Consider the following 12,891-nt stretch of genomic DNA (forward strand, 5'->3'; position numbering starts at 1 on the left):
TCACACCGGCTTTCCGTCTGGTGTCTTGGGGTGGATGTTGATGGCGATCAGAAGACCTGCCCACAGACAGTTTTTGTCAGACTGACCGACTGACTGATCGATTGCAATTGATAATTACAGCCTTTGCGCCTATCCTCGGCCAGAGACTAAGTGCTAAGCGCTTTACAAACGTGCTTCCACTTTTTATGCCATTCAGTAAGGCTTTACACACACACACACACACACACACACACACACACACACACTTTACTACACGAAGTGTCTTTGTTGGATGTTTATGTGTTCAGTCAGCATGTGCGTGTATCTATGTGCCTGCGTGTACATGTCTGTCCCCGCCCCCCTCCACTCTCTCCCCACCCCTCCCGTCTCTCTCTCTCTCTCACTCTGTGCGTCTGCTTCCCACTCTCTCGACCTGTTCATACATCGATCCATCCTTCTTCCCCTCCGCCCTCCTCTGCCTTCTGTCCGTCTCACTTTCTCCCACTCTCCTTCTCTCTCTCTTCCACTCTTTCTCCTGCCTCTCCCTCTGTTTCCTTTGTGTTTCTCTTATCCCTCTGTCTCTCCTACACTGCCACCACTCTCCCCCTCCCCCCTCTCTCTCTCTCTTGCCATTTGCATGTCAGATCTAAAATTGAGTTCGATTGCCCTCTCTCTCGCTCTCCTCCTCTCTCTCAGACAGACAGACAGACGGACTGGCAGACTAACAGACAGACAGACAGATCGACAGAGGAAAAAAGTCCACAAGTTACCCAGGGTGATGGATCCGCCGATGAGGTAGAACAGTCCGTGGTACCCTATCTGGTCAATCAGCAGCTGGCCCACAAAGGCACTCGCCGCTGACGTCAGGATCTGGTGGACAGGCACACACACACACACACACACACACACCAGAATCAGAACATTTTACTTTATATCACAATCAGTCACACGGACAAGAAAAGTACAGAGCATAGCAAATTATCTTGTTCCATTCCTCTCAACACACACACACACACACACACATGTATGCATGTATGTATGTATGTATGTGTGTATTTATATATATATATATATATATATTGTTTGTTTAACAAAATAGGTGTTGGTTTTCAGCTTTGTTTATATATATATATATATATATATATATATATATATATATATATATATATATATATATCCGGCACACACACACACACACACACACACACACAAACACTGCACACACACATACCAAAACGACGTGCACAGACAGCAGATAAACCAGGCCCATGCAGTTACCTGTGAGGTGTAAGTCAGTCCATAGTTGATACCCATGTACCGGTTTCCGTACAAGCGGCCGATGGCAGCGGGCATGACGCCGTAAATTCCCGAAAGACAAAAATAGACCAGGCATATCCATATAAGGTAAAAGACCCTGCCGGCGTCCTCAGAGGCACTCAGCGTGTAGGCAACTGACGCGAAGATCACGTACAGCATCTGGACGGCACTCTGTGGAGAAGAAGTAAAATGCATACATATTACAAATCATAAAAAGAATAAAGACATTTTTGATTGGTCAAAATTGACCTCACGTGAGCATCTTAACGTATAAATAAATAAAATAGATAAAAAGGGGGAAAAAAAAGACGACCTCGGATGAAGACAACTGCTTTAATATCAGTCTTTGCAAAAACGTTTCTCACTGCCTTCAGTCAATCAATCAGTCAATCACAAACCAAAAGAAACAAGCAAACAACTGACCAACCATCCAGCCAGCTTGACAATCTTGATGTTGTTTTAACTGAAACACGTTGGTCTCAAAAGGACTTTTCCAATGAGGGAACTGGGTTAAGCATCCATCCCAATGTTGTTCTTGTTGTTTTAGACAGATAGAGGGAGAGAAACAAGACAAGACAACATAAAAGTCGCTATTTCTGAGAATAATTGATAAGCAGTGGTGTGCTTTTTCATTTTATCTTATCTTGTCTTATTTGATTATTTTATATTCAGTCCCTGTCGTCAGTGGAAAGAGAGAGAGGTAGAGGGGCAGACAGGTAGCGACAGAGACAGAGAAGCAGGGAGAAAAAGAAGGGTGTGAACGAGAGATAAGGTCGAAAAACTCTCCGTAAACTGATTGACCCGATAGCTATCACAACACTCATCACCGACAGTAAACAATAGCAATCAATATTGACATATCATCATCATCATTATTATATCGATTTTTATCGCTGACATCACTACTACAACTACTCGTACTGCTATTCCCCCTCTTCCTCCTCCTACGACTATGATCATCGTGATAGTACTGACCTTGAACGTGTACCTGTCGGCCACCCATCCCCAGAACATGCCGGACACGGCGTTGAAGGCGGAGGCACAGGACCCCACGATGGAAAAGAAGCGGTCATCCTCCATGAACGTCTGGCCGTACGACTGAACGACAAACAGCGTGAGGATGAGGGTGAGGATGGGGTGAGGGTGAGGGTGAGGATGGGGTGAGTGTGAGGGTGAGGGAGAGGGTGTGGGTGAGGGTGGGGTGAGGGTGAGGATGGGGTGGTGATGAGGGTGAGGGTGAGGATGGGGTGAGGGTGAGGGTGGAGGGTGGGTTGAGGGTGAGGGTGAGGATGGGGTGAGGGTGAGGGTGGAGGGTGGGTTGAGGGTGCGGGTGAGGATGGGGTGAGGGTGAGGGTGAGGATGGGGTGAGGGTGGGGTGAGGGTGAGGGTGAGGATGGGGTGAGGGTGGGGTGATGGTGAGGGTGGGGTGAGGGTGGGGTGAGGATGGGGTGAGGGTGAGGATGGGGTGAGGGTAGGGGTGAGGATGGGGTGAGGGTGGGGTGAGTGTGAGGATGGGGTGAGGGTGGGGTGAGGGTGAGAGTGGGGTGAGGGTGGGGTGAGGGTGAGGATGGGGTGAGGATGGGGGTGAGGATGGGGTGAGGGTGAGGATGGGGTGAGGGTGGGGTGAGGGTGAGGATGGGGTGAGGATGGGGTGAGGGTGGGGTGAGGGTGGAGGGTGGGGTGAGGGTGAGGGTGGGGTGAGGGTGGGGTGAGGGTGAGGATGGGGTGAGGGTGGGGTGAGGGTGAGGTGAGGGTGGGGTGAGGGTGAGGGTGGAGGGTGGGTTGAGGGTGAGAGTGAGGATGGGTTGAGGGTGGGGTGAGGGTGAGGGTGAGGGTGAGGATGGGGTGAGGGTGGGGGTGAGGATGTGGTGAGGGTGGGGTGAGGGTGGGGTGAGGGTGGGGTGAGGTTGAGGGTGGGGTGAGGGTGGGGTGAGGGTGAGGATGGGGTGAGGGTGGGGTGAGGGTGGGGTGAGGGTGAGGGTGGGGTGAGGGTGAGGGTGAGGATGGGGTGAGGGTGAGGGTGAGGATGGGGTGAGGGTGAGGGTGGAGGGTGGGTTGAGGGTGAGGGTGAGGATGGGGTGAGGGTGAGGGTGGAGGGTGGGTTGAGGGTGAGGGTGAGGATGGGGTGAGGGTGAGGTGAGGCTGGGGTGAGGGTGGGTGAGGGTGAGGGTGGGGTGAGGGTGGGGTGAGGGTGAGGGTGAGGGTGAGGATGGGGTGAGGGTGGGGTGAGGGTGAGGGTGGGGTGAGGGTGGGGTGAGGGTGAGGATGGGGTGAGGGTGGGGTGAGGGTGAGGATGGGGTGAGGGCGGGGTGAGGATGGGGTGAGGGTGGGGTGAGGGTGAGGATGGGGTGAGGGTGGGGTGAGGATGGGGTGAGGGTGGGGTGAGGGTGGGGTGAGGGTGGGTGAGGGTGGGGTGAGGGTGGGGTGAGGGTGGGGTGAGGGTGAGGATGGGGTGAGGGTGGGGGTGAGGATGGGGTGAAGATGGGGTGAGGGTGAGGATGGGGTGAGGGTGGGGTGAGGATGGGGTGAGGGTGGGGTGAGGATGGGGTGAGGGTGGGGTGAGGGTGGAGGGTGGGTTGAGGGTGAGGGTGGGGTGAGGGTGAGGGTGGGTGAGGGTGGGGTGAGGGTGAGGGTGGGGTGAGGGTGGGGTGAGGGTGAGGATGGGGTGAGGGTGAGGGTGAGGATGGGGTGAGGGTGGGGTGAGGGTGAGGATGGGGTGAGGGTGGGGTGAGGATGGGGTGAGGGTGGGGTGAGGGTGGAGGGTGGGTTGAGGGTGAGGGTGGGGTGAGGGTGAGGGTGGGGTGAGGGTGGGGTGAGGGTGAGGGTGGGGTGAGGGTGGGGTGAGGGTGGGGTGAGGGTGAGGTGAGGGTGGGGTGAGGGTGAGGGTGGAGGGTGGGTTGAGGGTGAGAGTGAGGATGGGTTGAGGGTGGGGTGAGGGTGAGGGTGAGGGTGAGGATGGGGTGAGGGTGGGGGTGAGGATGGGGTGAGGGTGGGTTGAGGGTGAGGGTGGAGGGTGGGTTGAGGGTGAGAGTGAGGATGGGTTGAGGGTGGGGTGAGGGTGAGGGTGAGGGTGAGGATGGGGTGAGGGTGGGGGTGAGGATGGGGTGAGGGTGGGGTGAGGGTGAGGGTGGGGTGAGGGTGGGGTGAGGGTGAGGGTGGGGTCAGGGTGGGGTGAGGGTGAGGGTGGGGTGAGGGTGGGGTGAGGGTGAGGATGGGGTGAGGGTGGGGTGATGGTGAGGGTGAGGATGGGGTGAGGGTGGGGTGAGGGTGAGGGTGGGGTGAGGGTGAGGGTGAGGATGGGGTGAGGATGGGGTGAGGGTGGGGTGAGGGTGGGGTGAGGGTGAGGATGGGGTGAGGATGAGGATAGGGTGAGTGTGAGGGTGAGGATAGGGTGAGGGTGGGGCGGTGTGAGAGAATGTGGGTGGATGACAGACAGACAGACAGACTGACAGATTCAATCACGTGTGCTGTCTGTGCATTTAGTCGCCTTGAAAGTGTAAAGAAAAGGTACTTCAACTTGACCTCCTGCACCAATGATCTTATTTGAAGAAATGTTTATTAACAGAAGCATATCCTGCTTGTTGAAACCAGGTATACTATATTCACACCGTCAAACACACACACACACACACACACACACACACGTAAGGGGAGTTGGTCGTTGAACACACAACTGTCAATAAGCATTAGTACCAGGTCTTTTCTAAAAGAACTTAAATTAATTACGCACACAGCATAGCCACCTTCTTCTTCTTCTGCGTTCACTCGTATGCACACGAGTGGGCTTTTACGTGTATGACCGTTTTTACCCGCCATGTAGGCAGCCATACTCCGTTTTCGGGGGTGTGCATGCTGGGTATGTTTTTGTTTCCATAACCCACCGAACGCTGACATGGATTACAGGATCTTTAACGTGCGTATTTGATCTTCTGCTTGCATATACACACGAAGGGGGGTTCAGGCACTAGCAGGTCTGCACATATGTTGACCTGGGAGATCGTAAAAATCTCCACCCTTTACCCACCAGGCGCCGTCACCGTGATTCGAACCCGGGACCCTCAGATTTACAGTCCAACGCTTTAACCACTCGGCTATTGCGCCCGTCTAGCATAGCCACCAAATTAGAATAAATGATAAACAAATAAACCACAAAAAAGAAATAGATAAATATATTGTATTGTATTGTATTGTATTGTATTGTATTTCTCTTTTTGTCACAACAGATTTCTCTGTGTGAAATTCGGGCTGCTCTCCCCAGGGAGAGCGCGCCGCTGCACTACAGCGCCACCCCTTTTATTTCTTTTTTTGTGTGTAGTTTTTTCATGCGTGAAGTTTTATTTGTTTTTCCCATCGAGGTGGATTTTTCTACAGAATTTCACCAGGAACATCCCTTTTGTTGCCGTGGGTTCTTTTACGTACGCTAAGTGCATGCTGCACACGGGACCTCGGTTTATCATCTCATCCAAATGACTAGCGTTCAGACCACCACTCAAGGCCTAGTGGAGGGGGAGAAAATATCGGTGGCTGAGCCGTGATTCGAACCAGCGTGCTCAGATTCTCTCGCTTCCTTGGCGGACGCGTTACCTCTAGGCCATCACTCCACTGTTGGTAAACCAGGAAAGACATTTCAAACCCAAACCTGACGCAACATACCGCCGACTCACCTTGTACTGCGAGGCTAGGAACACGCCCCCCAAGCCCCCGAGCAGGAAGAGCAGCCATATGCAGTAGAACATCCGGGACCTCAACATTTTCAATGGCGGCACTTCCATCTCTACCTCTTCCTCTTTCGCCTCCTCTTTCTTCTCCTTCTCAATGGAATCAGACTCCACAGTGGCGGCACCTGCCGGTGAAGGGGTGTCCTGAGGGTCTGTGGTGAAGGCAGGGTTGATGGCGAGGGTGCTCTTCTTCACGGAGATGCCCACGATGGATTCTTCCTGAACCGGCGCGGAGCTCAGGGCCTGGGGGAGCAAGGCAGTCAGGCAGGTGAGACCCAAACACTTACAGAGAGATAATAATATTTACAATACGTGGGTCAGACACAGCCCGGAACGAACAGGGTCGTGTGATGATTGGTGGTGTTGGGCCGTGGATGGAGGATTGTTGTGAAGGAACGATTTCTCTCTCTCTGTCTGTCTCTGTCTCTGTCTCTCTCTCTCTTTCTCTCTCTCTTTCTCTCTCTCTCTCTCCCCCTCTCTCCCCCCTTCTCTCTCTCTTCCCCCCTTTCTCTCTCCCTCTCCCTATCTCTCCCCCCCCTCTCTCTCTCCTCTCTCTCTCTCTCTCTTATAACTGATTACATGTTGTTGTTGTATTGTTGTTTGCTGATTGCATGGTTTGGTTTTTAGTGCCTTCCATCAGTGTGGTCAGACCATTTTATTCATGTTTACCTTTTTTCATCACACAGCTGTTCAGGTCAAGACTGCACACACACACAGACACAGACACACACACACACACACACAGACCTAGCGTGACACTCAGTCATTCGCCCGCACGCATTAATGTACACACACGCTCACATTGATACCCACAGCGCGCGCGCACACACACACACATACACACACTCGCGCTCGCACACACACACACACACACACACACACACACACACACACACACACAACCACCACCACAACCACCACCACAACCAACAACAACCACCACCACCACCAGCAGCAGCAGCACAGAAAGCGGTGAGGCAGAGTACTGACGGGTTCAGAGGGAGGGTCGGAGATGAGGAAGAAGGCGATGAACTGCATGGCGGCGTACGTCCCCCCCAGCACCAGGAACAGGGTGGGCACCCGCTCCAGTATCTCCTCCTGCCCGAAATACCTGCATCCACAAAACACAACACGGCTCTTGCTCAGTGTTGTGTTGTGTTGTGCTGTGCTGTGCTGTGCTGTGCTGTGCTGTGCTGTGCTGTGTTGTGTTGTGCTGTGCTGTGCTGTGTTGTGCTGTGTTGTGTTGTGTTGTGTTGTGCTGTGTTGTGTTGTGTTGTGCTGTGCTGTGCTGTGCTGTGCTGTGCTGTGTTGTGCTGTGCTGTGCTGTGCTGTGCTGTGCTGTGCTGTGCTGTGCTGTGTTGTGCTGTGCTGTGCTGTGTTGTGCTGTGCTGTGCTGTGCTGTGCTGTGCTGTGCTGTGCTGTGTTGTGTTGTGTTGTGCTGTGCTGTGCTGTGCTGTGTTGTGCTGTGTTGTGCTGTGCTGTGCTGTGCTGTGCTGTGTTTGCTGTATGCTACTGTATTGTATTCTTTCACATCATATCATAATCATACCACAGGCACACCCACACCCACACCCATCCACACACACACACACCCACACTCACACACACACATCTCTCTCTCTCTCTGTAGATGTATATATTCATAGTGTATTTTCAATGGAAACACCTGATAGCAACATAATAGAATTCACCTTTTTTATGTACAACCGTTGTGCATTTTCTGGACATTCATACCATGTCATGATTGACGGTGCCGAAAATGCAGTGCCGGAATTTTGGCAACTGTCTTTTATTCAGACGAGCTTGCAAACGACGAGATGGATTCTAGAAAAAAAAATTCATACCTACAGTTTAATTTGTTAACAGTACAAGATTCACCTTGGACACAAAGGCAATGGGAGAGGGTTTACAGAACTCAAACATCACGACAATCATCACAGTTTTGAGATGGACAATGGTCATGGTTTGATGTCGAAGAGAGAAGAGAAGAAATCTCCGGTGTCGAGATAGACGAAACTAGCTTACTAGCTGATTAGCTAACTAATTAACTAACTAACAAAGAGATAAATATATGAATAAGTAAATATATAAACACATCATTTCAAACAACAACAAAGTGGGTGGGGATGGGTTTTCTTTCACAATTTGGAATAAGGATTTGTTTTAGTTTCCTTTGCATTTCAAAGATATGTGTATGTCCCAGAACTATGGTTTGCTTCTTTCTTTCTTGCTGTGTGTGAACCAGAATGTCAGCACACATGTGTGTGGCAGTAGAAGTAGTAGTAGCAGTAGTCTTCAATTTCACGTCTTTCTACTCTACGTGGTAGGAGAAGAAAAAGAAATGGTGGGTGGGGGTTGGGGGGGGGGGGTGCGGGGGAGGCGGGGGGAGGGAGGGCGAAAGACAGATATGAGTGGTTAGGGGGGGAGCAGTGAGGGAGGGGGAGGGGTGGAATGGAAAGGATTGACACAGAAGGGTGTGACTCTCTCTCTCTCTCTCTCTCTCTCTGTAACCCCTTTCCCACCATGCCCCCCTTGTGAATAGGCCAAAATCATTCGCCTTCTCTCTGTGTGTATGTGTGTGCGTGTGTGCGCATGTGTGTGTGTGTGTGTGCGGGCGTGCGTGCGTGCGTGTGTGTGTGTGTGTGTGTGTGTGTGTGTGTGTGTGTGTGTGCGTGAGAGAGAGAGAGAGAGAGAGAGAGAGAGAGAGAGAGAGAGAGATCTGATGGAATAAATCCCCATCTCTCAGACACCGTCGTTATGTGTGCAAACATGTGCCTGACATACCCCTGTGTCTATACACTCGGAGAGTCTGATAACAGTGATGGATATATAAGCTGTGATGTGGGTGGCCATGACTTAGGGTTTTGTTCCATGGTCCTGACCTCTTCATGTACTTTACAAGTAGGTTATCTCGGACAGGTACTGGCCACTGAAAGTTGTTCTCAGCTTTCCTCATACCAACAGCAATGATAAACCACACAGCGAAAACATCAGAAAATGTTGGCGTTGTTTTCTATTCAAAAAGTAACATAACACACACACACACACACACACACACACACACACACACACACACACACACACACACACACACACACACACACACACACACACACACACACACACACAGGGGTGGGGGGTCACAGACAGAAAGTACTCTGAGCACTTGAAGTGTTTTCTGCAAATCATGAACATTCTCTCTCTTTGTCTCTCTCTGTCTGTCTTTCTCTTTCGGTCAGTCTGTCTCATATATAAATGACTTCTCAATGTAATGGAGAAGCAATATATATATATATATACATTACATTGAGAAGTCATTTACAGCTTGACTGTGGCTCTCAATGTAGGAGGCAAGATTGCACTTGCTCTTGGTGGCGCTATTTGGTATTTGGAAGCCATCCGAACGCCGACTGAAAGGGTACATATATATTTACACACACACACACACACACACACACACACACACACACACATATATATATATATATATATATATATATATATACATATATATATGTTCACACACACACGTGTGTGTGTGTGTATGTGTGTGTGTGTGTGTGTGTGTGTGTGTGTGTAAATATATATGGACCCTTTCAAACTGTGGAGATGGGGTTGAGTTTTTATTATGAATATAACAAATGAATGCTTTTCGTGTTCATTATTGTATAACTCATGTAGAAAGTACAGGAGGATTGTTTAATCGCAAATACACTGCGTTGTTCTTTCTGTTCTTTTCATTCCCTTTTTGTTCTTTTTTTGTTTTGTTTTTTACAATGGAGAACCAATACCTCAGAGAGCAAAGTAACAGGATTGAATCAATCTTTATACTGAAAAAATACAGTACAAAACAGAGGTGGTGATGATGGACAGAGAGAAAGAGACAGAAACAGACGGAGACGGACAAACTCACGTGTCTCCATCGTCTCCAACAACGTCGGGGGAGAGGTTGTCAGGGTTGATGAACACGGTGATGATTTGGTTGAAGATGACGGACCCCAGACCAAAGCCAAAGAAAATGGCCCCGCCCACAAAGCCCCGGTAGTCAGGGAACCACTGGAGAAAGGGAGAGGAAATACAAAATGGGAAATTTAATGTGCTGTAACACAGTTCGAAATGCCATTGTGTTGTAACACAATATGAAATGTCATTGTGCTGTTACACAATACGAAGTGCCATTGTGCTGTAACACAATAAGACATGCTATTGTGCTGTAACACAGTTCGAAATGCTATTGTGCTGTAACACAATATGAAATGTCATTGTGCTGTAACACAATATGAAATGTCATTGTGTTGTAACACAAAAAGAAATGCCATTGTGCTGTAACACAATAAGACATGCTATTGTGCTGTAACACAATAGGAAATGCCGTTGTGCTGTAACACAATAGGAAATGCCGTTGTGCTGTAACACAAAAAGAAATGCCACTGTGCTGTTACACTATAAGAAATGCCATGGCCTCTGCAGATGGTTTTCCTGTCCATTCTGCACTGTTGTCAGCAGCAGCAGTAGTAGCAGCAGTAGTTGTTATTGCTGCTGTTGTGGTGATGGTGGTGGTGGTGGTGGTGGTGGTGGTGGTATGCTGCCAGAGTGAGGGTTTAAGGGACATAGCGACAGGCAGAGAGCGGTGGCCACTCACCCTCATGGCGGCGCCCACAGGGATGGCATAGGACGCCCCACAGCCCAGGCCGAACATGACTCCGTACGTCAGCACACTGGTGATGAACGACGTCTTCACTGTCAGGTAGGTAAGCAACACGCCCGCGCTGAACAGTCAATCCGTCATTCCATTCAATAACCTATCAATCAATCAATCAATCAATCAACCAATCAATCGACCAATTAATCAATGTATTAACCAATCGACCAATCTATCGACCAGTCAATCAATCAATCATAATAGAATTAAGAAACCAATCGTTCAATTAATCAATTATTCATTTGATCGATCGATGCAATCAATATTTGTTAATACGCCTCAAAGCAAAATAAAAGGAAAGAAAAAAAGTAAATATGTATAACAAAAATATTAATGAAGAGAAATACCTATCTGCCTTCCCACATACAGAAATACCTGCCTACGTGCCTACCAACAGAAATACATAGAAAAACGTATCAATGGGCCTACTTGTCGTTCAAGTGTGTACGTGTGGTGGATGGAATGATATATATATATATATATATATATATATATATATGTGTGTGTGTGTGTGTGTGTGTGTGTGTGTGTGAGAGAGAGAGAGAGGAAGGAAGCCCCTGACCTGAGGAACCATGCCCCAATCAGCGTGGCGAAGCGCGGGCCCAGCCTGACCTCCAGGACGCCACCCAGGAACATGCTGACTCCCTGACCCATCAGCATGCAGGCTTGCACCCAGATGCCGTCAATGTACTGCAGGTCGGAGGGCGACGAGCTGTTCCGGATGTAGGACACGAGGTAGGGGTTCGTATTGCCTGCACGTGCACAACGCTTCTGTCACCACAACAACCTCACCCCGTGAGAATCATGTGGTGACAACATGCAGCGTGATACTAAAGGTCCCATCTTAACGTCTGTTGCGGTCAGTGATGCCATGCTGACTGTGTCCAGTGCTCGGCGGAACCTAATCCGTCGTTTTAACCTTCCCCAGCCTCACACGTGTTCATCTCACTTTCTCACCACTAGATATAACTACTGCTAAAACACAACAAAAAACGTGTGTTCTGACCATAAAGCTTTGCTTCCATTTAGCGATGATTATATATTTCTATAATTCCGCGTTCATGCAATGTGTGTATGTGTGTGTGTGTGTGTGTGTGTGTGTGTGTGTGTGTGTTCTCTCTCTCTCTCTCTCTCTCTCTCTCTCTCTCTCTCTCTCTCACGCACACACGCACGCGTGCACTCTTATTCATACACACACGTGAAGGCGCGTTTACGAGCGATAGATACAAAAAGAGAGACAGGCAGACAGACAGACAGACTGATAGACAACTGACCATAGGTAAGCTGTGTGCCCAGTGTCAGGTGGACCAGGAAGCCACCAACGATGGTCATGATGCCCTTCACGGGCAGTCTGTGTCCCGCACAATGCATGGTGACTGACCACTCTGTCCTGCCTCCACTGACCACTCTGTCCTGCCTCCACTGACCACTGGTGACTGACCTCTCTGTCCTGCCTCCACTGACCACTGGTGACTGACCACTCTGTCCTGCCTCCACTGACCACTGGTGACTGACCGCTCTGTCCTGCCTCCACTGACCACTGGTAACTGACCACTCTGTCCTGCCTCTACTGACCACTGGTGACTGACCGCACTGTCCTGTCTCCACTGACCACTGGTGACTGACCGCACTGTCCTGCCTCCACTGACCACTGGTGACTGACCGCACTGTCCTGTCTCCACTGACCACTGGTGACTGACCGCACTGTCCTGCCTCCACTGACCACTGGCCTCTGCACACCTGAATGAGCCCGAGACTGTCTGTAGAAGTGTGTGGGGGGTGTTCTACACTGCTTCTTCTGTCCTCGTTCTGTTATTAGCCGTTTTCTTCAGTTTTCTCTCTTCTCTCTGTTCTTCGTCTTATCAATATTATTCTTTGTTTCTCTTCTTCTTCTTTGATGTCTTCTGTCGTTGAAAGTTTTTGTTTTAATTGCTACAGCTCCCACGTATCTACTATTATAACTTCTTTACCGTGTATGTTTTCGAAGTGATTTTTGTCGATCAACAACAAGAGTGCAAGAACCTGTAGAAGAGACCAGTGTGGTTGGTGATAACCTGTCACTCTCCAGTGGTGGTGATCACTTATATAGGCCTGTCATGACATTATACATGAGGTCTGACCCTCGATCCTCACCAAACACACACCACCACCCACCCACCCACCCTGTCCACTGTC

The 12,891-nt window shown here is 49.9% G+C and overlaps 1 protein-coding gene across 1 annotated transcript; it reads right to left on the bottom strand.

Moving 5' to 3' along the window:
* On the bottom strand, positions 1-12,087 carry LOC143290754 (apicoplast pyruvate carrier 1-like). Its single transcript, XM_076600268.1, has 10 exons — positions 11,991-12,087; positions 11,279-11,468; positions 10,657-10,783; positions 9,928-10,070; positions 7,005-7,125; positions 5,961-6,257; positions 2,272-2,394; positions 1,258-1,467; positions 750-849; positions 1-56 (listed from the first exon to the last, which is right to left on the bottom strand). The coding sequence occupies exons 1-10, from the start codon at positions 12,085-12,087 to the stop codon at positions 1-3; spliced, it is 1,464 nt and encodes a 487-aa protein (XP_076456383.1).
* Positions 12,088-12,891: the final 804 nt, after the last annotated feature.

This window comes from Babylonia areolata, chromosome 16 (assembly GCF_041734735.1).
Source record: "Babylonia areolata isolate BAREFJ2019XMU chromosome 16, ASM4173473v1, whole genome shotgun sequence".
NCBI lineage: Eukaryota > Metazoa > Mollusca > Gastropoda > Neogastropoda > Buccinidae > Babylonia > Babylonia areolata.

Coding starts and splice junctions, on each gene's coding strand:
- LOC143290754 (XM_076600268.1), bottom strand. CDS start 12,087: ATGCATTGTGCGGGACACAGACTGCCCGTGAAGGGCATCATGACCATC. Junction 2,395..5,960: donor TCCTAGCCTCGCAGTACAAG/GTGAGTCGGCGG, acceptor TTTGTCGTTCAG/TCGTACGGCCAGACGTTCAT. Junction 850..1,257: donor GACTGACTTACACCTCACAG/GTAACTGCATGG, acceptor CCTGTCCACCAG/ATCCTGACGTCAGCGGCGAG.